General features: G+C 47.6%; 1 protein-coding gene and 1 pseudogene across 6 annotated transcripts; both read right to left on the bottom strand.

Moving 5' to 3' along the window:
- Positions 1-408: 408 nt before the first annotated feature.
- Positions 409-27,347, bottom strand: LOC132675115 (adhesion G protein-coupled receptor E2-like). Of its 6 annotated transcripts, none has more exons than XM_078443272.2 (20): positions 27,259-27,347; positions 24,980-25,045; positions 16,354-16,503; positions 14,350-14,397; positions 13,915-14,049; positions 10,289-10,444; positions 9,542-9,718; positions 8,990-9,036; positions 8,770-8,847; positions 8,487-8,664; positions 5,348-5,455; positions 4,963-5,183; positions 4,592-4,771; positions 3,837-4,034; positions 3,317-3,552; positions 2,958-3,024; positions 2,453-2,544; positions 1,440-1,608; positions 1,244-1,354; positions 409-528 (listed from the first exon to the last, which is right to left on the bottom strand). In XM_078443272.2, the coding sequence occupies exons 1-20, from the start codon at positions 27,284-27,286 to the stop codon at positions 478-480; spliced, it is 2,496 nt and encodes an 831-aa protein (XP_078299398.2). In that variant the 5' UTR covers positions 27,287-27,347; the 3' UTR covers positions 409-477. The 6 variants fall into 6 exon arrangements, with proteins under 6 accessions (XP_078299398.2, XP_078299400.2, XP_078299401.2 ...); XM_078443274.2 differs by having other exon boundaries at positions 9,542-9,709; positions 14,347-14,397; XM_078443275.2 differs by having other exon boundaries at positions 4,963-5,039; positions 14,347-14,397.
- On the bottom strand, positions 21,436-21,827 carry LOC132677154 (BBSome-interacting protein 1 pseudogene; annotated as a pseudogene).
- Positions 27,348-27,463: the final 116 nt, after the last annotated feature.

Here is a 27,463-nt window from a genome sequence, read left to right on the forward strand (position 1 = left end):
CAGTAGGGCTTCAGGAATGGAGAGTGAGTAAGTTGAGGCATGTATGTATGAACAGAGACCAACTGGTCTACTTTGCCTGTAACCAAAATGTTTCCTGGGGAGAAATACTGTCAGCTCTAAAATCAGGAAAGTCTTGGGCAACTGGCATTAGTTGTTTTACTCTACAGGCAGGTATTTGAATATTACTTTCCTCTCCTGTGTTATTTTAGGGAAGTCCTTTGAGGCTGGTTTTCCTTGTTATGTATCATCAACCTGAGGAAGAATCTTTTTGGAAAAAGAGGTTTCTACTGGGGTATTGGGTTAGAGCTCCTGATTATACTGGGAAGGAGATGATGAGAATGCTTGTATGTACCAGAAAACCCAAATTTGCCAGCAGCTGAATGACAAACGTTTCCCGCATACTTTTCTCCCACAGTGGTGCCAAGGAGAGTTATTTTTAATACTCTTTGCCCCAAAGAGGACAGTTCAGTGTTTTCTTCACTTTCTAAGAGACAAGTTCACCAGGGTTAGCTGTTCATTATAATTCTCCTAAAAAAGAAGGTGTAAAAACGATTCTGTGTTAGAAAGTGCAAGGTTTGTGTATAGAAAACTATAAAATATTGTCAAAAGAAGTCTAAGAAGAGAAAAAGTTTTGTGGACCCGAACGTACAAATGCTTGGGACAATTCACATTGCCAGAATCTCTCCCCTTGCCCTCTGTGATTCTCTAATGAGGTTTTACAGTGTCTGTATCTTTGGAAATACTAGGAATGACTGCAGACTTTTATGGGAGGTTTCAATGCAACTTAATCCTTATTTCACTTTTATGACTATATACACACCAGGTGTTTATTGTTCATTATATACAGGGACAGCATGGAATGATTTGGGATACAGGATATGCAGTGACCCTGTACAGCTGGGGCATCTCTGCTCCAGATTATTACTTCCCAATTACTTAGCTGACCACAGCATCTTTCTCTGCTTCTGAGTGTTTTCTATCTTGTTGATTTTAAGTATAGTTAAAAAGTGGTTGCACCATATCATGCAAAGAGGACAGTCATGTGCAAGAGGGCACAGAAGCTCAGCGAGTGAAAGTATAGTGAAGAGCTCGTTTCAAGACAGGGAAGTGCCTTCAAGTGAGTCCAGGCATGAGCCTTCCTAGGGCATCCCCTGCTATCTGCCCAGGTTGTCCAGTGAGGCAGGCATGAGACGCCCAAGTGGATCGGCTAGGGAAGTGCTCTGGGAACACTGCATAATCTTACCGCACTGTGCTTGGAGGCATCAGACACGGTCCCGCTTGAGAGCGTGTAATTCTCAGGCTCGGCTTTGGCTTTCCTGACCCCTCTGAACCATTTCCCGTACTGCTCCCGGACCTGCAGGGGCGAAGCACGCTCTGGGTCAGCTCACTGGGCGGGGCGGGGACAGGAAGAGTCCTGGATGGGGGCCGGACCGTGGTACCTGCTGGCTGAGGAGGCAGTACACCAGGAAGATGAACGCTCCCTGCAGGCTGTTGATGATGGTGAAGAGGTAAGCCATGACGCGGGCAGCTGGCCCCACCTGCAGGACGCCCAGACACCACGTGCAGCCCAGGATGAGGAGCTGAGCCGTCGCTTTGAATGTCAGCATCCTGGGTAGGAGGAGAGAGGAGGCTCGTGACGCACCGGGAGCAACAGCCCCCTCCCCTCCCCACCTGTTTTCAAGTCCACTCCACGGATGCTTCCTACTGAGTAGCGATCAACTTGGATCTTTATCGTCAATGATTCCATAAAAAGAAATGGTGTTTGGGTCAGGGACGGCAGTTTGACTAGGACTAGGGATGGTAGTGACACTCCAGAATGTGAGTTTCAAAAAGGTCACGATGTTTCAGGAAGACCCCTCATTTTGTTCAGCTGACATTGTCGAGAACATTCTGTGCCCCTGGCCCTAGGCTGGGGCTTGGGCATTCAGAACAACCAAGACAAGACTTCTGTTTCCACAGCCCTTAGAGCCTGGTGGCAAGACAGAAACAAATGATCACTTATAACATTTGCAAAGTGAGGTACTTCTGCCCAGATCCCATCCAGGGCTGTTCCTGTCCCCACCTTCTCCATGACCTGACCCAGAATGTGCTTTGCCCAGAATAGAGGCCACTGATTCTGTGCAAAGTTGAGGAAAGGAAAGGGCATCCCCAAACTCCTAGGTGATGTGACATGTGGTTGATGAACCTGCGTTCACGTGGGGCAAGAGAAGGGGAAGGCAGGGGGCCTAAAACGCATGAAGGCACGACCATGAAAGGGTGCGCTGGGTTCTGGGAACTGTTATGTGATGTTTTGAGTGTGTTGTCAGGATAGAAATGTTCTCAGGACCTGCTAGGTAAGGCATGGAAGCAATCCCTGTGTATCAGGGCAAAGTCCATTCTCTCTGGACATCAGATCCTTGGAGCTCTGAGGATAATGCTCTGGATGGGGGACATTCCTCTGACTCCTCCTCACCTGGTGTTCTGGAGGGTGGACACATCTCTGTTGAGGGAGGAGAGCTTGTTTTTCACTATCCAGAAGGTCATCAGAAAGAAGGCCAGATTAATCTGCAGAAAGCCCACAGGTGTATTAAATTCACTCCACATCTGGTAAGCATCCTCCTAGCTCATCCAACACCTAACCCGGCAGGTAAGAAGCTTTTGCCTTTTGTAGAAGTCCTAGAAGACTAGACCAACCACCCTGTAACTCAGGCATGTGTTTGTCCTGTAACTTTGGCGAGCACTTCGATGCAGTTCGCATGGAAACTCCAAATTTTAGCACTGAAAGTCCCAGGTCTCAGGAAACATGTTAGTCCTGTTGTTGCAATGGAAATTCCTGCATCCCGGGGTGGGGGGTCTCTCATCAGTCCTGGGCCAACTGGAATGATTGCTCCCGCTGCCTGTAACCCTCCTGGTACACCTGGTCTTTGAATGACCGTCACTTTGGCAGGCAGGATGCTCTGATGTCATGTGTTACTCACGGAGAAGATGGTGCAGACGGGGCCCAGGAAGGTCCATACAAATCCTTTGTCTGTGTGGAGCCAGCATCTAAGAGAGAGATGAGAAGTGAGTCAAGAGAACATTGGCCTTTGTGGATAAAGAATCACTAGAATGTATAATATATAATGATTAAATACTTCATAATGAACATTTGAAATAATTAAATCTTAAGGACTTAAAAACAGTTCAAGGAACACAAAATTCCATCAGAGAGATGTCTTCGGAGTGGGCACTGACCTTTCCTCTGCCTATCATGTTCGGGGGAAATTAAATCGCTATTGGTTCTATGATGGCCACAGTTGTGCTGGAGAAGATAGGGGCAGTGGGAATTTGCACTTACCTGGTGGGTGTTCCATAAAGGGAAGGTCTGGATGCAGCAGAAATGGCCACGATTAGAGCCGGGACTCCATAGCCCACAGGGAGCATGAGTCTCTTCATGAACCTGCTCATACTGGAGTAGTTGACCACTGTCAGGTTGCGTGCCGTGAGGAAGAGGTGTAGACCCTCCAACAGCATCCAGGTGAAGGAGGCCAGGTAGAGATAGTGTAAGGCCCCCGCGATGATGGCGCACAGCAGCTGGGGGAGGAGGAAGGAGTCACCAGGAGGGACTGTCAGGGAGGAGGGTGGCCCCAGGACCCCTCCCATACCTTGCCAGCGGGGAGAACTCGTATATATATATAGGGTTGAGTTGTTGAGAGAGGATTGTCTTCTGCTTCATCAGTCAACATGAAATAGTCTATTTACCCCTCCAGCCTCCCTGTCACCCAAGGCCATTTTATTAAGGTATCAGTGCAGCAGGGCTCCACGAACTGAGCATCCCGTGGCTCAGGGCAGGGGGTCCTCTGTGACAGTGTCAGTACCTTGATCTTGGTCTGGTCGATGGCCGTGAGGAAGAGCAGGTGGGCCAGGAAGAGGCAGATCGAGAGCTGCAGGTGGAGCGAGGTGCTGGTGTTCTGGATGGCTTTGCACAGGAGGAAGGTGAGGGCTGCCAGGAGGAGGCACAGCAGAGAGAGGCCCAGCCCCACGTAGGTGATGACAACCAGCACGGGATCCTCCTTCTGGGACCCAGCAAAAAGGACATCACAGTCACAGGTCCTATATCAGTTGACTTTAAGAGGAATTTCATCACCCTGGGTAGGCCTGGTCTAATCAGTGAGCTCTCAAAGCTCTAGGCTCTTCCTAGAGAAAAGGATTCAAAGTTTGAGGGCGTTTGAGGTGAGGGAGCTTCTCCTGCTGGCCTCTGGACAGAAATGCTGATACACTGTGTGGGGCCTAGAGAGAAGGAATGCAGGTAGCCCCTAGGAGCTGAGCAGGGTCCCCTGCTCGCAGCCAGAAAGAAAGTGGAATTCCAGTTCTACAACTGCAAGGAACGGAATTCTGCCAGCAACCAGGGAGCTCACAGGAGGACCCCAGGCCTCCGACAAGAATGCAGCTTTGGCTGACTCAATGGTCTCAACCTTGTAAGACCCAGAGCAGGCAACTCAGCTACGCTACGCCTGATTCTCGTCCCACAGAAACCACGAGACATAAATTTATGTTTCTTTAAGCTCCTACATGTGGGGAAACATGTTCGAGAGTGATAGACGTGGAAAGCAGCCTCTCTCAGGGATCTCACCTGCACGTGGCTGTGGGCCATGAGGACGGCAAAGCTGCTGAGGTGGGAGCACTGGCAGGTGGTGCTGGCGTCTCTGGTGGCCGCCATCCTGCAGCCCGTGGTGGACCAATGACCACCTCCATCCTGACTGTGCTCCCAGAAGACACAGAACACCTTCTGCGTTGGCCCGGGTGTCACCGACTGTAGGAAGAGAGCGTCGGTGGGAGCTGGAGACTCTTATCCAAAGCTGATTTGCAAAGGGCTTTCCTGGGGGAAGGAGGCGCCCACGGAGGAGGCCCCCAGGACACAAAGGGTGATCTCGACAGTGAGGCTGAGCCCCAGACCCAGACCAGTTCCTTGCCCAGCCACAGCCCCATTCCACCAGGACTCACGCGGTGGGAGAAGATGAAGTTGACGGGGGAGCTGAGGTTCTGGGTGTCCTTGTTGCTCACAAAGGCAGAGACGACATCTGAGAGCAGGACAGGGGAGACCTCTCCCAGCCATTCCTTGCGTTCACGCAGAACTGCCTGCTGCTTAGGGTCCAGGACCAGGGGCGCCTTGGCCAGTAACTTGCCCATCCCTGGAGTGGAGACGAGGCCCACCACAGAAGGACCTGCAGGACAAGGCCAATGTGGATACCTCGGGGTGCCCACCAGGGCCCCTTCTTCCTCAGATGGACCCTTTTTGGCCCCACTCTGCCCCCTACCACCCCGTAAGCTTCAGGTCCCCGTTTGTCACGTCCTTGGGCATATTGTGACCTCCCATCTCGGCCGTTACCTGAGTCACTAGATTCATGCACCTCATCCAAGCTCAGCAGCATCTTTGCCTGGTTCAGACTCAAGGTGACATTTCTGTCTCCTTGTTCTTGCACCTTCAGGGACAGGTCTATGAGATGTCAGAGTTATTAAGGGAGTTAGGATAGTATTTGTGGCTGTAGTGGTTACAATAATACTATCCTTTATATGTGTGTTTACATACATCTGGCTATCCACACACGAAAGAAGAACAGGAACTCTACTTCATACAACACACAAAAATTAACTCAAAGTGGCATGCCAAATTTAAGGCATGCCTTGGTGGCTCAGTTGGTTGAGCATCTGACTTTTGATTTCAGCTCAGGTAATGACCCCAAGGGTGTGGGATCAAAGCCTGTGTTGGGCTCCATGCTAAGCTTGGAGCCCGTTTGGATTCTCTCTCTCTCTGTCTCTCTCTCTCTCTCTCTGTCTCTGTCTCTCAGTCTGCCCCTCCCCATCTCTCTCTTTCTCTCTCTAAAACAGACAAAGAAACAAACAAACAATCCTAAACTTAAGGGCTAAAAGTACAACAGTTGGAAGAAAACACAGATGTAAATCTTCACAGCCTTGGATTTGACAATGGATTCTTAGATATAGCACCAAATGCACATGCAACTAAGGAAAAAAAGAGAAAATGAATTTCAAAACAGAAGCACCTGTTCATTAAAGCAAAAAAAAATATTCACTCTTATATGGATCCTGAGAAACTTAACAGAAACCCATGGGGGAGGGGAAGGAAAAAAAAAAAAGGAGGTTAGAGTGGGAGAGAGCCAAAGCATAAGAGACTGTTAAAAACTGAGAACAAACTGAGGGTTGATGGGGGGTGGGAGGGAGGGGAGGGTGGGTGATGGGTATTGAGGAGGGCACCTTTTGGGATGAGCACTGGGTGTCGTATGGAAACCAATTTGACAATAAACTTCATATATTGAAAAAAATAAAAAAATAAAAAGTAAAAAAAAATAATCTATGGAATGGGAGAAAAAAATTAGCAAGTCACATGTCTCACAGAGTGTACTATTAAAACATATAAAGAATTCTTGCAGGTCAACAACCAAAAGGCAAACAATGAAATAAAGGGCAAAGGGACTTGCATAGACATTTCTCCAAAAAAGATACACACATGTTCAATAATTACACAAAAAGATGTGAGCCATCACTAGTCATCAGGGAAACGTAAATCAAAACCACAATGAGATATCACCAGACACATACTGAAAAGACTCTAATAAAAATAAAACAGGGGCGCCAGGGTGGCTTAGTTGGTTGAGTGTCCAACTTCGACTCAAGTCATGATCTCATGGTTCGTGGGTTCGAGCCCCACATCAGGTTCCGTGCTGACAGCTTAGAGCCTGCTTGGGATCCTCTCTCTCTACCTCTCTGTGCCCCTCCCTGGCTTGTGCTCTCTCTTTCAAAATAAATAAATAAATACACTTAAAAAAACAACAACAACAAAAAAGTGAAAGTGCCAAGTGTTGCTGAGGGGGTAGAAATCGGGGTCCATTGCCGGTGAGAATACGAGATGGAAAAATAGCCTCTTTGGAAAATAGTTTGGTGGTTCTCAAAAAGTTGACCATAGAATCGCTGTATAACTCAGAAATTCCAGTCCTAAGTAAGTACCCCAAAGAACCGAGAACAGTTATTCAAACAAAAATGTGTGAACCGATATTCTCAGTAGCACCATGTGAAGAGTCAAAGGGTGGCAACACCCTAAATGTGCATCAGTGGATGAACGGGGACACAAGAAGTGCTGTATCCATCTACAATTAAATGTTACTCAGCCGCAAAAGGGAATGAAACACTGAGAGATGCTACAACGTGGATGAACCTTGAAAACATCCTGCTAGGTGAAAGAAACCACATAGTGTATGACTCTCTAGGTATGAGAAGTCCAGAATAGGCCCATCCATAGAGACAGAAAACAGACTAGTGGTGGCCAGGGGCTGGGGGAGCGGAGGAATAGGGAGTGACTTCTGGGGGTGGGGTGGCATACAGTATTTACTTCGAGGGCGATGAAAACCGTTTAGAAATAGAGGAAATGATCACAACTCCGTGAATGTACTAAATGCCACTGAATTGTATACTTTGTTTAAAATGGTGGATTTTGGGGCGCCTGGGTGGCTCAGTCGGTTAAGTGTCTGACTTCGGCTCAGGTCACGATCTCACGGTCCGTGAGTTCGAGCCCCGTGTTGGGCTCTGTGCTGACAGCTCAGAGCCTGTTGACTGTTTCAGATTCTGTGTCTCCCTCTCCCTCTGACCCTCCCCCGTTCATGCTCTGTCTCTCTCTCTCAAAAATAAATAAACGTTAAAAAAAAAATTAAAAAAAAAAATAAAATGGTGGATTTTATGTTACGTGAATTCTACCTCAAATGAAACAAATAAAATACTTAACCGTGAGAGAACATTAACTGCATATGATTCCAAATTAAGTAAATTGTTTTCTTGGGAAGCCATTTCTATTGTATTTTATGTTCTTCATTACCATTAACTCAACTGCTCATAATTTAGTTTCTATTAAGATGTATATTATTTATGGCTTTATTCATTTCTTTTTTTAATTGAAGTATAACGAACATAGAACATGATATTAGTTTCAGGTGTACATGGTGATGATTTGTTATTTGTATGTGTTGCAAAATGATCACCACAGTGAGTGTAGTAAACACTTGTCCCCACATAGAGTTACATTTTTTTTTCCTGTGATAAGAACTTTCAAGGTTTACTCTTGTAGCAACTTGGAAACATGTAATATAGTGTTATTATCCTCCTGCTGTACATTACATCCCATGACTTAGTTATTTTATATCTTTTGACCCCCTTCACCCATTTAGCCCACTGCCCCACCCCCACACACCTCACCCCTACCTCTGACACTCACTAATCTGTGTCTATAAGCTTGTGCCCCCCCCTTTTTTTTTTTTTAGAATTCCACATATAAGTGAGACCACATGGTATTTGGCCATCTCTGACTTAGCATAATATATTCATTTCTTTTTAACCACTTTTAATTGGTTTAGGGAGTGTAACACTGAGATACAAGCGTGGTCACTGGCTCCAGTGAGGCTGGGGGATAAACGAGGTGGGGAAGGGCAGGGCAGGAGCCCGGGGCAGACCCCAGTACTTGCCTGTGCCTGCAGATGCATTGAAGGTCAATGTCCCATTGGGCAGGGCCTGGCTTATGTTTCTCAGGACGTCCTCCAGGCCAGCGAGCAGGTTCGTGGCCACACGGTGCTGCTCTGAGCGGGGCAGCGCCTCCAAGTCTTCCGGGGTCTGCAACAACTCATCCACCCCCTCTATGAGGCCCTGGGGGAAAGCAGACCCAGAAGTCGTGAGCCGTCGGCCAGACTGCATGAAGAGGCTGTCCATTGAGCCTCAGAATAAAGATCCTGGAGAATAAAGTCTATTTACCTGGATGCTGTCCTGGGCAAAGGCCGGTATGAACTTTCTGGCCAGATCTTCAACTTTTTCAAAGAAGCGGGAGAGTCTCTGGGAAGAGGGCAAATGAGGAGGTCAGAGAGCCTCACGTGCGAGTGGGGAAGCTTGGGGAAAATGGTGGCCAGGGAGGGCGGGCAGCCCGTGCTTCAAGGAAAGATTTCCTGTCTCCTGGTCCCTGCTGGGGCCAACTCACCCGGCTCTTGATTCCACGGGGTGGGGTCCAGCTGGGGAAAAAGTTGCCTGCAAGAGACAAGAGTGCTTCATGAGGTGTGACAGCATCTATCTTTGTACGTGTTCGGGGGTAGGGGTCTGGGGTCAGGTCAGGCCAGGTACTTTCCCAGGTGGTCATTTGGTTATTCAGGGAGCCTGGTTTGGGCATAGAAGCATCGGGAAGGCCCTACTGTCTCCTCCCTGGTGAGTGAGTGCCTTTTCTTATTCACACAGAGGTGTGCTATGGGTGAATGTGGTGGCCTAGATGCTCTGCTGGCCAGATATGGATGGAATTGGCCTGGGTCCTCCCTGTCTCCCAGCCCTGGCTGGGTGCCCTCGGCTTCCCCGGGCAGCTTTCAGCCAGGGTGAGACATCGTGGGCATCTGTGTCCCAGCCTCAGCATTTGGACAAAGGCCAGTGTGGGTCTTCTAGGGAACCAAGTGCAGGGAAAATGGTGCATTACCCAACAAGGATCCTGTTGGATCTGGCTCCCATTGACGGCCTTTGTTTTAATTCCCTCAGGGCAGCTGCTCACCTGCTGGTCCCCAATGATGCCGTCTGTTGCTATCTTGTCTCGACGGGAGCCCCTTCTGATCATGTAATTTTCTATGTGTGTATGGGGGTGGATCTGTGTAATTCTGCTTAGACTCCACACAGCATTCTTCTGGCTTCTGGTCATCTGGTTTGCTCTCAGGAATGTGAACTGAAATTACTGGGGAGAGTCAGGGTAAGCCTTGTGCAGGGAAGGAGACAAGGGACTGAGCACCTGAGAAGGAGGGGGTATCAGGATGCCAAAACTGTTGGCCAGGGAGACCACTGGCTCAGAAAAGCTCAGCTCTCGAATCTTCCCACTCCAGTGTTTCGGGGTGGGGTCCCTGAGTCCAATGTGGCCCAAGAGGTCTGAGAGTTTTCCTGGTATGGCAGAGCCCAGGTGGGCTTTGGTGGGGAAAGGTCTCATCCTGGCAGTCACTGATGATGGTAAAGAGGAGGGATCTTGCACTGGAAGCAATATGCCGTGAGCTCCTTAAATATCTTGAGTGCCATCCTTCTCTCTTGTTTTACAAAAACAAGATGCCGGGGTGGGGGGGGGGGCGGTGGGTGGGCAAGGGATACTCTGAACTTTCAGAAGTGACCCTCTGCAGAAGGTTCTGAGCCTTGGGGTTCAAAGAGGAGTGCGTGACCGGGTAGGTGCCGAGGACAGCTCTCTGATGCTTAGAGAAAGTGGAGCAAATGCCTTCCCACCGCATGGTTGGGGAGATGGAAGGCGTGGGGTGGTTCTTACCTTGACATGTGTTCTCACTTTCATTCCTGAATGTTTTTGCCCCAGAAGCAAGCTCGTATCCTGGGCTGCACATGCAGTGGTAGCTCCCCTCTGTGTTAAGGCAGTGTGCGAATTTTCCACAGGACACTCTGGGGGGTGGTCCACACTCGTTGATGTCTGAAAGCCAACAGGACAAAAGGTTACCTCCCAAAGGTGTGGGTTCCCATGGGCAGAGGCCCTGGCCTCCAGCCAGACTCTACCAACGGAACGGGAGAGAACTCAGCTTGCAGGTGGCATTTCAGGGGCTGGTCTGAGTGGGAGTCAGGTTGCTCCAGAAAGCTGCTGAAGGCTCCGCTCATCTCTGCTCTCTGGCTGGGCCTGAGGGGCACCTAGATTCAGATGCTTCTGTTCCATGATGGGGGCTGGAAGGAGGTCTGCCTCCCCTTCTGCAGACCTCATGGGGTGGACAGAGGCACTGAGTCTGTCTGCGTGATTGGGAACCTGGGGGTGGGCTGCAGTCAGGGCGACAGTGCTATTGAAGGCCACTCTCCATAATGAGTCAGTGAAGGGAGTCACGGCTGGAGTCTGTTCAGGGTCACACTTATTCGCACATGAAGATAAAGCCAGGTGGTCAGGCCTCTGCTCATTGACAGCTTTCACTTCCATTATTCACAGTGGCCCAAGGACACCCACAGTCCTCATCATCCACTCCCCCAAGCTCCTAATGTCAGGCATTTCTTTTTAATGTTTATTTTATTTGAGAGAGAGAGAGAGAGAGACACGCAGAGAGAGAAGGGGACAGAGGATCCGAAGTGGGCCCTGTACTGACAGCAGAGAGCCTGAGTTAGGGCTCAAACTCATGAACCATGAGATCATGACCTGAGCTGGAGTTGGATGCTCAACTGACTGAGCCACCCAGGTGCCCCAGTCAGACATTTTAAAGATGCCCCAAGATGCCTCAGTGGGAGTCTCAATATCTCCACTCCTGAGGGAAGTCCCCTCTTGTCAGAGACACTGGGGACGTGACATGGAGAAGCTGCACAAAGTGTCTCACAGCCGAGTCACTGGGGATGTTTTCGGGCATCCTACATCTCCCTGTTCTTTAAACATGACAGGAAAGCTGTCCATCAGCCAGGTTCTCTTTGAGTAGCTCGGGGACCCACAGAGCAAGGCTGGACACCATCAGCTATCGACAACCTCAACAACTTGATCAGGTGAATCAAAGGGCAGGGACAGAATGTTTGGTCCCAGACACTCCCATGGGGGGATCAGAGACTTTCAGAGCCTGCAAGGGCTCATGACCTCGTGCTGAGTGGGGGCAGGCAGCTGGTCTCCCCCAGAGCAGAGTCTCCTACCCGAACTCGAGGACTTCCTTCTAAGGCCCCGGGCCCAGGCTGTGGGCGTCGGGCCCAGGACGGGACAGCAGGTGGGAAGAGGCACGGCCCCGTCTGGGCCATGGGACCGCCCTCCTGTCTTCTCAGATGGGGGCGATGGCTGGACACCCGTCTCTAGGGTTGTAGGATGGGGTGGACTCAAGTGGGGGACGGTTGAGAATGAGATCCAAGGTGTGGAAGGCATGAGGCCTCCTCAACCAGACAGATGTGCTTCCAGAAAGGAGCCAGGGTCCAGTTACATTAGCGGTAGGATCTCCTCATCATGCTCACCCAGCCATGAATCTTCATGAGACCCGTATGCAAATGCACAAAGGCCGGGCAATGGTCACAACAGCACCTTTTTTTCTCTGATAAAATATTTTCCTCAAGCACTAAATGACACATGGGTACTTAGAAAACAAAGAAAATGTAAAAAATGAGAACAAAGAAAATCAACTGTAAGTCTACTATATGAACTACTGGAAGATTTAAGATAGTTTTCCCCTCAGCTTTTCAAACATATTAGGAATATTTTCCTTTATTATCAATAAATTTGCATCTAAGATGATTTTGAGTAGATGAAGAATATTTCTTGGTGTGAGAGCTGCTCATGTCCTCCTTTCCCCATTATTTTTTTATTGTGGTAGAATGCCCTTAACATAAAATTTACCATGTTAACCATATTTAAGTAATATAATTTTCTTTTATGATTTTGCATTGTTGAAGAATAAAAACTCTTCAGTTTTGTTATTTTTTATTTTTTTTTAAAACACTTTAGTTTTAGATCTTCATCTAGGTTCTACATCCTTATTAATGGTGACTCTGGCTAATTCAATCTCTTTGAGCCCAATTATTATCATTTAAAAAAATGAAGCCATAAAATTTATAGAAAAAACATAGGGAATAAGCTCTTGAAATTGGTCTTGGCACAGATTTTTTTGGATTTGACTCCAAAAAACAAAGATAAGTTAGTGGGAACATATCAAACTAAAAAACTTCTGCACAGCAAAAGAAACCATCAAAAAATGAAAAAGCAACCTACAGTTTAGTAGAAAATATTTGCAAATCATAAAGCTGAGAAGTGGCTAACATCCAAAATACAGAACTCATTCAACACAATAGAAAAAAGAAAAATAAACAATCCAACTTAAAAAATGGGCTGCAGATCTGAAAAGACATTTTCCAAAGAAGACATCCAAATGGCCAACAGGTACATGAAAAGGTACCCAACATCACTCATCGTCAGAGAGGTGCAAAGCCAAACTGTAATGAGATACCATCTCGCACCTGTTGGAATGGCTATTATAAAAAAGATAAGAAATAACAAGTGTTGGTGAGGATGTGGGAAAAAGGGAAACTTGCGCACCGTGGGTGGGAATGCAAACTGGTGCAGCCACTGTGGGAAATTCGAAACATTAAAAATGGAAGTACCACATCATCCGGCAGTTCTACTTCTGGGTATTTATTTGAAGGAAACAAAAACACTAACTTGAAAGTCGACATCCTCGTGTTCGTTGCAGCTTTATTTGTAACAGGCAAGGTAGGGAAACAACCTTAGTTTTTATCGATGCTTGAGTGGATAATGAAAAAGTGTTGTATGTGTATGGGGGAGTATCACTTAACCATACAAGGGAAGACAGTCCTGACATTTGCAATACCATGGATGGACCTTGAGGGCATTACACTAAGTGAGTTAAGTTGCACAGAGAAAGACAAATACCGTACGATTTCAATGTATGTGGAATCTAAAAACAAACCCACAAACAAGACAGAAGTTATACAGACAACAGATGCGTGGGTGCCAGAGGTGGGGAGGGATTGGTAGGGGTGCAAGGAGGCAGGGAGGAAAACTGGTGCTAGATTTGCTTCCTCATGGGTCTGCTGTGAACAGTGAGGCGGGAAACCATGACCTTGAGGGGTCGGGAGTTCCCGGTGAGCTCACGCCAGGAGGAGAGCCTGGGCTTTCAAGTCCTGTGTTTCTTTCCTCCCGTTGCTTCCATTCTTTCTCCCCTTTCCTTGTGCAACGAGCACGATCATAGTAATAACGGCAGTAGCCATGATAAGAGCTTGTGTTGGACTGTCTGCTCCATACTTGTCTTTATCGGTTCTCCACACGGGCAGATTTTAAATCTCACTCCATCCGTGTGGGGTGGGTACAACGATGATCCCCAATTTACAGACAAGCAAACTGAGGCATAGAGAGGAGAACATCTTCCCCCTACCACTTCCCCCAACATCTCCATGCGCCCACCACCACCCCCCAGGCCCCTGTACCATCACAATTCTCCAAGCGGTTGGTGAAGATGTCCCCGGATAAAGAAGTGAACCCTGGAGAGCAGCGACAGGCCGTGGCGTTGACACATGAGGACTTTGGAGGGCACCACTGAGCACAGTCTGTGGGGGCAGAAGCTGTGGGGACCAAGACCACAGTCAGAAGGCTCAAGAAATGGAGGGAGCCAGCTGCCCGCTGGAGGTCCAGGAGTAGAGCGGGGGAGGAAAGAGAAGGATGGCTGCCATTGGAAGAGCTCAGAAAACTCTGCACATTTAGGGAGGAAGAAACAGCTTCTTTTATACCCAGAAGACCATCTGTGAGCCTCATTTGTGCAATAAGCTCCCTTCCCGTACCCCCTTATCGGTGAGAGAACCCAGACCCCAGCATGCACTCCCCAGCTTATGTCACCAATGGGGCTGGCTGGACAGACTTACCACTCAGTTTCTGTACAGGCCCCAGTGTCAACAGCAGCAGCACCAAGAGCCCTGGGGCAGAAAAACAGAGAGATGACAGAGGAGAGTCAAGGTCCCATTTCAACCCCTGTCTGCCTGGTCATTGCCCCCTGGAGGGAGGCTCTTGTACCTTACACAGAACCAAAACACGGCCTGTCTGTCCCTCTCCTTGGACTTCCCCAGGAGTCAGTCAAGGACAACCACAGCCTTCGCGGAGCCTCGGGTGCTCTAGGTGAGGGGACAGAGTACACACAGGCAGCTGACGTCAGGGATACAACATAGAAACCCCAACCTCTCCCAGTGGAGGGGAGTAAACCTTGAAGTAGAAAATCTTCAAATCCAGTGCCTTCCCCATAGGCAGGTTCTTTGTTCTCTGGCGATGGCAGAAATCTGCTTGGAGAAGGCCCTGCTCTCTCCTCTCTGGTGCGTGGGTGCCTTTTCTATTTCACATGGGGCACCCTATGGGAGGATGGTGTGGCCGGATGCTCTGTTCCTCACGTGTGGATGGCAGTGGCCCAAACCCTCTCTGTCTGTCAGCTTTGGTGCCCTCAGCTTTCCTGGGTGGCTCCCAGATGGAGCAGGGACATCACGGCCACCTGAGTCCCAGCTTGAGGACTTGGACAAGTCCAGGGTGGGCCTTCCTGGGAGCTGAGTGCAGGGGAAATGCTGCGTTCCTGACCAGGACCTGTCATGGCATCCAGCGATGGCCTTTGTCCTGACTTCCCCAGGGTGGATCTCACTGCCTGCATAACCTTTAGAATCCTGGTGACCCTCGCAGGACATCATGCTCCCATCCACGCTCACTCTGAGACTCTAGCTCTATGGACATGGACAAGTCCCACACTTGAGCCAGGACCTTCCAGCCAGGCTTGAGGGAAAGGGTCAGGAGAATGAAGGTCCTGCTGGATAGGCAGGGTCACCAGGATGGTGAGGACCAGGCTGAAGTGGATGGTGGGGCTGACATCCGGCCAGGCAGCTTTGGGGCTGTGAAGTTGCCTTTTCTGATCCCCAAGAAGGAATTCTCCAGACTAAAAGAAAGTGGTGAGATATCTGAGCAGGGCCAGTGGTGGGTGATGGCTGGGTGGCTGGAGAGGGGGCAGGCACCCATGGGTGAGGGATGGCAGATGATTCTGTCTTCTCTGCCCTTGGCCTCCCACCAAGGGGGCAGACCTGTGTGCCCTACCAAGTGGGACTCAGCCTCCACCTTCTGTCTGAGTGTCTGGGTCAACGTGGGGCTTCGGGTTGCCCTCTTTGGAAGAAGGTCACGCCTCTGGCAATGATCCCCTCTGTTTTCATCCAGCCCAGACGGCAGCCTCTTTCATTCGCCTGAATCTTAGAGCATGTGTGGAGTGGCCCGTTTCGCTCTTCCCACCTTCTCCCAACATCCTCCACATCCCAGTCACCTGAGTTGCCCACTGGCCTGTGAACTAAAATTACAGACAAGGTTCAGGGCAGAGCCCGGGATGGGCAATTAGAGCCTGGAGGCCAAGAGGCCGGTTAGAGTGCTAGGAGGCGTCTTTTCCAGGCCGGGTTGTGAGTCAGGGAAGGTAGGCCCACCCTGGGATCGCCCCCCTCCCACATTTATGGGCAGGGCTCCTGGGTCCATCATGATGCTGGGGGGCTGACAGGGGTCCTGGTGTGGCTGAGCCCGTGTAGATCTCGGGGGAGCAGGGGGAAAGTCTCATCTTGGCTGCCACTGATGAAGAAGAAGAGGGTGGATACTGCTCCGGAACATAACATGCCGTGAGCTTGTGAAGTATGTTGGATGCCATCCCTCTGGTTTTCTGAAAGTGAAATGCTGGGCGGCAAGGGAGATGCTCCAGAATTGAGTTAAGTGGCACTCTGCAGAGGGATCTGAGTCTGGGGCTTTGGGGAGGGCTGGGACACAGGTATAGGTGCCCAGAACGGCTCTCTGAGGCCTGGACAGAGTGGGGTCAGTGACCTCAAACCTCGAGGATGAGGAGACAGAAGGTGCAAAGCCCTTCTTACCTTGACACATGTTTTCACTCTCATTCCTGAATGTCATCTCGGGAATCAGCTCCTGCCCTGGGCCGCACACGCAGTATCTCCCATCCACGCCCTGGCAGTCAACGTATGGTACACAGGGCGTCCTCCAGGGTCGCTCACACACGTCGATGTCTGGAATACAACAACGTAAGCTTATTCCTTCCACTTTCAAAGGAATAAGTTCCCACAGGCAGAGAGCCCGGTCACCAGCCTGACCCGACAATGAAGGCTGGACAGACACAGCTCCCGGGTAGCACTCCCCAGGCTGGACTGAGCAGGGCTGGCCGCTCCAGAAAGCCTGCTGACAGCCGTCTCTGCTCTCTGGCTGGGCCTGAGGGCCACCTAGATTCAGATGCTACTGTTCCAGGATGGGGGCTGGAAGGAGGTCTGCATCCCCTTCTGTAGACCTTGTGGGATAAACAGAGGCACTGAGTCAGGGTCCAGACCCTTCCCTGTGGTGTTATTTGTACCGCTGGAGACCTGGGGTGGGCTCTCAGGGTGCCAGTAGCATGGAAGGCCACCCTCGATGCTGAGAGGTGGAGCCAGTCATGGCCTGGGGGCTGTCTAGGGTGACACATGACACTCAGCATTCACACCTGAGGATAGAAGCAGATGGCCAGGTCCCTGAGCGTTGATGGTTTCTACCCACTTTACTCACAGTGGCCTAAGTACACCTCATAATTCTCATCAGGCACTCCCCCAAATCCCAATGTCAGGCCTTTTCTAGATGCCCCAGGATGTCTCTGGGGGAATTCTCTTTAATCAGAGTCCATCATAGATGTGAAATGGAGAAGCACCAAGAAGTTGCTCACAGCTGAGTTATTGCAAGGTGGGTTCCTGGCCTCCTAGCTCTTCCTGTTCTCTAAACGTGAGAGGAAAGATGGCCACGACCCTGGCCCCTCGGAGTAGCTCGGGGACCCACAGAGCAAGGCTGGACACCGCCAGCTATCCACGACCTCAACAACTTGATCAGGTGAATCAAAGGGCAGGGGCAGAACGTTGGGTCCCGGACACTCCCATCGGGGGACCAGAGACTTTCAGAGCCTGCAAGGGCTCATGACCTCGTGCTGAGTGGGGGTCTGGCAGGCAGCTGGTCTCCCCCAGAGCAGAGTCTCCTACCCGAACTCGAGGACTTCTTTCCGAGGCCCCGGGCCCAGGCTGTGGGCGTCAGCCCCAGGACGGGACAGCAGGCGGGAAGAGGCACGCCCCGTCTGGGCCATGGGACCGCCCTCCTGTCTTCTCAGATGGGGGCGATGGCTGGACACCCGTCTCCGGGGTCGTGGGATGGGGTGGGGTCCAGCGGGTGGTAATGAGGCGCGCGGGAGGGGAAGACACGACGAGGAGACACTCTCAACCGGCAAACGTGCTCCCAGAAGGGAGCGGGGATCCAGCCACACCAGCCGCAGGCCCCCTGGCCGCGCTCCCCCGGGCCGGAGTCTCCGTGAGACGCGCGCACAGACGTGCAGGGGGTCCGCGAGGGGCGCCTCTCAGGGCATCGGGAGAGGGCGGCTGGGCAGGAGTCATACCACCTTTTTTTTCCGTGATGAAATTCACTTTCCCCCAAATATTAAATGACACACGGACGTTTGGAAGACAAAGAAAATGTAAAACAATGAAAACCAAGAGAATCGCCCATAAGTTCACTACACATGTTGGGAATATTTTCTATTATTATAAATATATATGCATCTAAGACTTTTGAGTACATGAAAAGTATTTCTTGGAGTAAAAACTGTATAATTTCCCTCTTTCCCCTATTTTCTTATTGTGGTAAAAGGCACACAAAAGTTTTTTTTTTTTTTTTTTCGGTCTTAACCATTTTTAAGTATTATAATTTCCTTTCATGATCTTATTTTGTTGAATAAAAACCTCTCAGTGTCATTAAACATTTTTTTTAAAGCAAACGTTAGTTCTAACTTCCTTTATTCAAATTGTATTTATTTTCACCTTAAAGTAAAATCAATTTGCATGTTTCTTTTCTTTAAAAAAGGTTTTTAAAAATGTTTACTTATTTTTGATAGAGAGGGAGGAGGGAGAGGGAGAGAGGGAGGGGCAGAGAGAGGAGAGGGAGACACAGAATCTGAAGCAGGCTCCAGGCTTCGAGCTGTCAGCACAGAGCCCAACATGGGGCTTGAACCCACAAATTGCCAGATTGTGACCTGAGTCGAAATTGGACGCTTAACTGACTGAGCCACCCAGATGCCCCTGAATTTTTGTGTTTCTGATTTAATAAAAATAGTTGATGTTTTTTATGAGATTGAAATTTCTTTATCTTTCTTTTCTTTTCTCTTCTTTTCTTTTTCTTTCTTTCTTTCTTTCTTTCTTTCTTTCTTTCTTTCTTTTTCTCTCTTTCTAGTTAAAATTATGTTGTATTTGTTTAATAATTTTTTTGAAAATATATTCATATACAACAGGATTTTATTTATTTATTAAAAAAAATTTAAGTTATTTATTTTAAGAGAGAGAGAGCAGGGGAGGGGCAGAGAGAGAGGGAGAGAGAATCCCAAGCAGGCTCTGCACTGTCAGCTCGGAACCCAGTGCAGAGCTCCAACCCACTAAGGGCAGGATCAAGACCTGAGCCAAAACCAAGAGTTGGATGCTTAACTGATGGAGCCACTCAGGATCCCCTACAACAGGATTTTTTAAAAGGATACACTTCTAATTTTGTATCATTTCTTAAACAGATATGTAGTGTAATTTAATTCTTGGATTTTGAAAGCTTGTTTTTGCATACTGAAAAAATTGTTTCGTGGGGAAAGAACTGATTTAACTGGTACTAAACAATCCTATCTTATTTGTGCATAGTACTCCTTAACTTATAAAACACTTTTTTTTTTGGTTTATCGCAGCATTATTGACAATAGCCCAGATATGGAAGCAACCTGGGTGTCCATCAGCAGATGAATGGATAAGGGGCATGTGGTATATACACGACAGGATATTATGCAGCCATAAAAAGGATGACTTTGTGCCATTTTTGACAATATGGATGGACCTATAGGGTATTATGCTAAGTGAAACAAGACTGAGAAAGGTAAATACCATGTGATACCACTCAGAAGTAGAATCTAAAAAAAAAAAAAAACCAAACCCAAATGAATGAAACAAACAAAAAGCAGGATCAGATCTACAAATACAGAGAACAAAAGATGGTTGCCAGAGACAAGTGGGGCTGGCAGTTGGGTGAAGGGGGAGAGAGAGATCTAGATGCGCAAGTATTGAGTGAGTAAGTCAGGGGAATAAAAGGCATAGCATAAGGAACACAGTCAATGCTATTGTAATAGCAGCGTATTGCTTCATGGGGACAGATAGCAGCTACACTTAGGGTAAACATAGCACAATGTATAAATTTGTCAAATCATTATGTTGTACATCTGCAACTAATGTAACACTATGTATCAACTATACTCAAAATAAGAAAAGACTATAGAAATGTCTCCTCCCTCCTACCTTCCTCCCTCCTACCTTCCTCCCTCCCACCTTCCTCCCTCCCTCCCTCCCTTCCTTCCTTCCTTCCTTCCTTCCTTCCTTTTTGAGAGAGAGTGAGAATGAGAGTATGTGAATGGGGGAGAGGGGCAGTGGAAGACAGAGAATCTTAAAGAGGCTTCAAGCCCAATGTGGCTGATGAGGGGCTCCATCCCATGACTGTGAGACCATGACCTGAGCTGCAATCAAGAATTGGATGCTTAGGAATGACATATCGGACAAAGGGCTAGTATCCAAAATCTATAAAGAGCTCACCAAACTCCACACCCGAAAGACAAATAATCCAGTGAAGAAATGGGCAGAAAACATGAATAGACACTTCTCTAAAGAAGACATCCGCATGGCCAACAGGCACATGAAAAGATGCTCATCGTCGCTCCTCATCAGGGAAATACAAATCAAAACCACACTCAGATATCACCCCACGCCAGTCAGAGTGGCCAAAATGAACAAATCAGGAGACTATAGATGCTGGAGAGGATGTGGAGAAACGGGAACCCTCTTGCACTGTTGGTGGGAATGCAAATTGGTGTAGCCACTCTGGAAAACAGTGTGGAGGTTCCTCAAAAAATTAAAAATAGACCTACCCTATGACCCAGCAGTAGCACTGCTAGGAATTTACCCAAGGGATACGGGAGTGCTGATGCATAGGGGCACTTGTACCCCAATGTTTGTAGCAGCACTTTCAACAATAGCCAAATGATGGAAAGAGCCTAAATGTCCATCAACTGATGAATGGATAAAGAAATTGTGGTTTATATACACAATGGAGTACTATGTGGCAATGAGAAAGAATGAAATATGGCCTTTTGTAGCAATGCGGATGGAACTGGAGAGTGTGATGCTAAGTGAAATAAGCCACACAGAGAAAGACAGATACCATATGTTTTCACTCTTATGTGGATCCTGAGAAACTTAACAGAAACCCATGGGGGAGGGGAAGAAAAAAAAAAGAGGTTAGAGTGGAAGAGAGCCAAAGCATAAGAGACTCTTAAAAACTGCGAACAAACTGAGGGTTGAGGGAGGGTGGGAGGGTGGGGAGGGGGGGGTGATGGGCATTGAGGAAGGCACCTGTTGGGATGAGCACTGGGTGTTGTATGGCAACCAATTTGACAATAAATTTCAAAAAAAAAAAAAAAAGAATTGGATGCTTAGGGGCACCTGGGTGGCTCAGTCGGTTAAGCCTCCGACTTCAGCTCAGGTCATGATCTCATGGTTCGTGAATTCAAGCCCCGTGTTGGGCTCTGTGCTGACAGCTCAGAGCCTGGAGTCTGCTTTGGATTCTGTGTCTCCCTCTCTCTCTCTGACCCTCCCCCATTCATGCTCTGTCTCTCTCTGTCTCAAAAATAAATAAACATTAAAAAAATAATAAAAAAAAGAATTGGATGCTTAACTGACTGAGCCACTCAGGCACTCCTGTATTCTTTATTTTTTATTTTTATTTTATTTTATTTTATTTTATTTTTTTGCGTTCAACGTTTTTTTAATTGCTTATGTTCAATACAAACCACATTGTCTAAATTCACAATACAAGTTTCATTAGTCTTGGGTATTTTTATATTATTTGTAAGGACTATCAATTTTATTAACACACTGTTCTTAGCAAACAGGTGCAAATTATTTTCTAGCTATTGTTAATGCTAAGGTAGGGTATTCTGTAGAAGTGCTAAGTTATCATTCAGTGAGTTATTTGCTGTTGTTCCTTTTCTGCCATTTCTTGGCGAATCGTATCCTGGGCTGCTTGCTGCATTTTCTCCAATTTTTCCAGAGTCAGAGATTTTAAGGGTAAAAGTTTGGGTTTACACAGCACCATTGTGGTTATATCTTCCACAGACAGCTGCCCTTGTTTTGGAAGAACTTCCCGGAACATTGACTTCACTTCCACCATATCTGAATTGTTGGATACAGCTAAGTTTTTTCCTGGGATGACTGGTCACCTTTGGTCCTTTTTCGGGCCTACTTACAGACTCCTCTCTCTTCTTTCTTTTTTAAAATATATTTTCATTGAAGTATAATTAACATACAGTGTTACATTAATTTCAGGTGCACAACATAATGATCTAACAATTCTAAACATTACTCAGGGCTCACCATGATAAGTGTAGCTACTGTCTGTCACCATACACGATTATTACATATTATTGTCTATATTCCCTATGCTGTACTTTTCATCTCTGTGACTTATTTATTTGATAGCTGGAGCTTGGTACCTTCTAATCCCCTTAATCTATTTTGCCCATCCCCCTGTTACCACCCTTCTGGCAACCACCAGTTTGCTCTCTGTATTGAGGAGTCCGGTGTTGGGGGTGCCTGGGTGACTCCGTTGGTTAAGTGTCCGACTTCAGCTCAGGTCATGATCTCACGGTTCATGAGTTCAAACCCCGTGTGGGACTCTGTGCTCACAAGCATGGAGCCTGCTTGGGATTCTCTTCCTCTCCCTCTCTATGCCCCTCCCCCACTCACACACATGCTGTCTCTCTCTCTCTCTCCTTCTCTCTCTGTCAAAAATAAATAAACACTAAAAAAAGAGTCTGGTTTTGTTTGTTTTATATTTTAGATTCCACATATATATGAAATCTTTCGGGATTTGTCTTTCTCAGTCTGACGCATTTCACTTGGCATCATGCCTTCTAGGGCCATCTGTGTTGCAGATGGCAAGATCTCATTCTTTTTTATGGGTGGGTAATATCATTGCTGACAGATACACATCTTCTTTACCCATTCATCTATGGATGGACCCTTGGGTTGCTTCCTTATCTTGGCTATTGTAAATAATGTTGTAGTAAATGTAGGAGAGACATATCTCTTTTTGATGAGTGTTTTGATTTTCTTTAGGTAAATGCTCAGTAGTGGAATTGCTGGGTCATATGGCATTTCTATTTTTAATTTTTTTGAGGAACCTCTATAATGTCTTCCACAGTGACTGCACCAGTTTGCATTCCCACCAACAATGCCCAAGGGTTCCTTTTTCTCCACATCCTCATTAACACTTAAAAACTCCTTAGTTTTAGACCTGGGTGTGCTTTTACCAGTTTATTAGTTGTATGACTTTGAATAAGTCACTTGATCTCTTTGAGCCCAAATTTGATAATTTGAAAAATGATGTTATCCTGAAATCATAAAATTCGTAGAAGAAAACATAGGGGGTAAGCTTTTTGACATTGATGTGGGCAACAATTATTTGGACTTGACATCAAAAGCAAAGGCAACAAAAGCAAAAACAGACAAGTGGGACCACATCAAACTGTACAGCAAGGGAAACCGCAACCAAATGAAAAAGACAATCTACAATTTGGGAGAAAGTAAATGCAAATCTTATACAGTATCCGATAAGGATTAGCATCCAAAATATATAAAGAATTCATACACCTTCAATAGCAAAGAGAAACAAGCAAACAACAAAAACCCCAAAGAGCATTATTAGTCAATTTAAAGATGGGTAGAGCCTCTGAATATACATTTTTCCAAAGAAGACATCCAGGTGGCCAAGAGGTGCATGAAAATGTACTCAACACCACTAATCATCGGGGGAACGCAAATCAAAACCACACTGAGATATCACCTCACATCTGTCAGCGTGGCCACTATAAAAAAAGAAATAGCAAGTGTTGGTGCGGAGGTGGGAAAAGAGAACCCTGCACACTGTGGGAGGGAACATAAATTGGTGCGGCCACTATGGGAAAGAGTATGGAGATTTCTCACAAAAATAAAAATAGAACTACTGTATGATCCAGTAATCCCACTTCCGGGTACTGACCTGAAGAAAATGAAATCACTTTCTGAAAGAGATATCTGCACCCCCATGTTCCGTCCCACGTTATTTACAACAGGACATGGAAACAACCTAAACGTCCACCGATGGATGAATGGATAATGACGAAATGGTATGCGGATACAGCGGAATATTACTTGGCCATAAGAGAGAAGAGACCCTGTCATTTGTGACGGCAGGGATGGGCCTTAAGGGCATTATGCTAAGTGAAATAGGCAGAAAGAGAAAAATATTGTATGACCTCACTTTTTGGTGGAATAAAAAAAAAAACCCCTGAACTCAGAGATACAGAGAACAGATCAGTGATTGCCAAGGTGGGGGGTGGGGTGGGGTGGGCAAAATGGGTGAAGGTGTGAAAAAGCCCCCACCTTCAACTCCGCTTGCCTCATAGGTCGGCTGTGAACACTGAGGAAGGAGACCATGACCGTGAGGGGCCGAGAGTTCCCGGTGAGCTCACTCCAGAAAGACAGCCTGAGCTTCCACTATTTCTCCCCTTTCTTTCTTCTTTGAAAATAATAATGGCAACAGCAACAGTGATAATAACTGACATTTGTTGACAATTTGCTCCATACTCGTCTTTAGCTGTTCTTTACGCAGGTGAATTTTAAATCTCACTCTAATCATGTGGGGTAGGTACAACGATGATCCCCAATTTACAGACAAGCACCCTGAGGCATAGAGAGGGGAAATAATTTCTTGCGTGTCAGGTGTAGTCAGGGTGAATTAGACTTTGAAGCCGGGTAGCCCAGCTCTGCTGTGTGAGCTCTCAACACTCTACCCATCGATCACGAAAACCTGATGGTCCACTTCCCTCATACTCCCCCTGCCCTGTCACCTCTCTTTTCCTGGATGAAGGGCTGGGTGCTATTCTTAGGGCCGAGGGCTCGGGACATCTCACCACCTCCCCCCATATCTCCAAGCCCCTCTGCCACCCAAGTCCCTGTACCATCACAACTCTGCAAGGGGCTGGTGAAGCTCTCCCCAGACGAGTACCCGAATCACGGAGGCATCGACCGGTGGAGAGTTCGGAGGGCACCAGTGAGCACAGGTGTGGGGGCCCTAGCAACGAGGACCACAGTCGGAAGGCTCAAGGAATGGTTGAAGCCAGCAGCTGCCAGCTAAGAGTCCCTGAGTCGAGCAGGGGAGGGTTGTGGAGGGATGGCTGCCTTTGGAAGAGGAAAAGACAGACGGCTGGACATTAAGGGAGGAAGAAACAGCTTCTCTTATCCCCAGAAGGCCATCTTGGAGCCTCGCTTGGAGAATAAACCTCCTTTCCCCTTTGTCGGTGACAGGATCCAGACCCCAGCATGTGCATACTTAGCTTATGTCACTAAATCTGGGCGGACTCACCTCTAGTGTTCTGGGAAGCAGCTCTGAATATTAACAGCAGCAGCAGCAGCAGCAGCAGCAAGAGTCCTGAAGCAGAAAAAAACCAGTGAGAAGACAAAAAGAGGAGTGTGGAGCTCTGGTGTTAGTTCCTGGTGGCATGGTCATTGCCTCCTGGGGAGGTGGGTCTGGTCCTGCGGCCCACAGCTTTCCAGCAGCAGCCACAGGGCTCTCGGACCTTTCGTGGAATTGAGGACTCAGTTTTTGCCCTTCACATCCCTTGACTCCCAGAGGAGTCAGTCACTAACAGACACATCCTCACGGAGCCTCAGTGCTATAGGTGAGGGGACAGAATATACACAGGTGACGTCAGGGACACAAGGTAGAAATTCCAACCTTTCCCGGTGGAGGGAGTGAATCTTGAAGCACAAAGTCCTCACAGTGGCCAGGTTCTTAGTTCTCTGGCAATGGCAGAAATCTACCCTGAGGATTTCTCTCCCAGGGTCACTGTCCCCTCTTTGACATACATGTTTTGGGGCACACGAGAAGAACGTGGGTTTGGGCGTCAGACAGCCCCAAGTCTGAGCCCTAGCTCACAGCAGTATCAGCAGGGCAGGGAGCCCTGGAGTCAAGAGAGTGGGGGGAGCTGATGACAGGTGAGGAGTGACAACTAAGGGCATTGTCAGGTAGAGCCACCGTCTCCTGGTTAAGTGGCCTATCCAGGTGCAGCACCCATGACTTCTGTGGTTCTTGCATGCGAGCTCCTGGCCCTCCTGTGGCGCACTGAGGGCACAGCCTTTCCCTTTATCCCCCAGTCTCGTCCTGAGCGATGGGTCACTGGACAGGCTCTGTGGTATACACACCACTGCAGACGCAAAGGAATCTACTCTACAGGCAATCACTGGGCCACCTGTTAGAGTCTCTCCTTCCATTTGTGGGAGGCAATGAACCCTATGAAAATCTTTTCATATCTGTGTGCCTTTATAGGATTTTCCTAGAATGTGCCCAGCATTAAAATCCTGTTCCACAAATCAGATGATAAGAAATGCGGCTATTTTCAAAATTTTTAAAGTTTACTCATTTTTGAGAGAGAGAGAGATAGAGAGAGACAGAGTGTGAGCAGGGGAGGGGTAGAGAGAAAGAGAGGGAGACACAGAATCCGAAGCAGGCTCTAGGCTCTGAGCTGTCAGCACAGAGCCTGACACGGAGCTTGTACCCATGAACCACAAGATCATGTCCTGAGCTGAAGTCGGACGCTCAACTGAGCCACCCAGACACCTCGAGATGTGGCTATTTTCATGACAACCAGGAAACAAAATTACAAGCAATAAAGACAATACGTAAGGAACGCTTAACTTACTATGTAACAGGTATCATACTAAGCACTGAGGGAAAGAAAGACTAATCAGAATTAAGTTGATTTTGCTATTATGCACTGTTATTGTCCTTTAAACCATGCTGTGACCCACACAAAGCCTATGGGCTAAAGGATATTTTTCTTAGCTCATTAGAGTTTTTAGATAATTTGCTATATAGTCTTGTAAAAAAAATAGTATAGGTAACATGATGGTTAATTTCATGTAACAAATTTGGCTGGGCCACAGCACCCAGATATATGGTCAAACATTAGTCTAGATATCTCTGGGCAGGTGTTTTTTTCAGATGAGAGAAACAGTTAAATCAGTAGACTCTGAGTAAAACAGATTATCTTCCATAATCTGGGTGGGCCTCATCCAATCAGTTGAAGTCCTTAGGAAAAACAAAAGAAGTCTGACCTCTTTCGAGGAAGAGGGAATTCTGCCTCCAGACTGACTTTGGACTTGAGATAGAACAACAAATCTCCCCTGGGTTTCCAGCCTGCTGGCCTGCCCTGCAGAATTTCAGCTTCCCAACCTCCACAATCTCATGAACCAACTCCTTAAAATGAATGAATCTCTCCCTCTTTCTCTCTCTCTCTCTTTCTCACTCTGTCTCTCTCTTTCACACACACACACACACACACACACACACACACACACACACACACACATTGTATTGGCTCTGTTTTTCTGGAGAAACTGGACTGATATAGGTAGTAAAAGGAGAAATCTTTGTTGGATTGGCCCTGGGAATAAGTTTCACTGATTATCTCCTTTGAGACTTAATACAAGTGAGTTTATATCCTTCTCAACATCTCCCCTTCGTCTTTGGTAGAGAAAGTGGGAAAAAAACCAGAGTCTCAGGAACACAGAATATTCTCTAACTGGTTAGAGAGTTCCCAGATAGCTTTAGTTATCTGTCACTATTGTTACAATTCTACCTACCTGGCAGCAGTCGATATCTGTTCCTCATGGTGCGGACCTCTGCTCTTGGTCTGTGCGTGTTACAAAGGCTTCCTATTTTAAGTCTGACTTGGCCCACAGGAGCTGACTTAGGAAACTGCTTGTCTGGATCCTTTCTTTCCCCCTAGTCTGTCCTGTGATTAACTTCCCAGAAACTCCACTTCTATTTTTTAAATATTTGCATAGC

This window comes from Panthera onca, chromosome A2 (assembly GCF_046562875.1).
Source record: "Panthera onca isolate mPanOnc1 chromosome A2, mPanOnc1 haplotype 2, whole genome shotgun sequence".
Taxonomy (NCBI): domain Eukaryota; kingdom Metazoa; phylum Chordata; class Mammalia; order Carnivora; family Felidae; genus Panthera; species Panthera onca.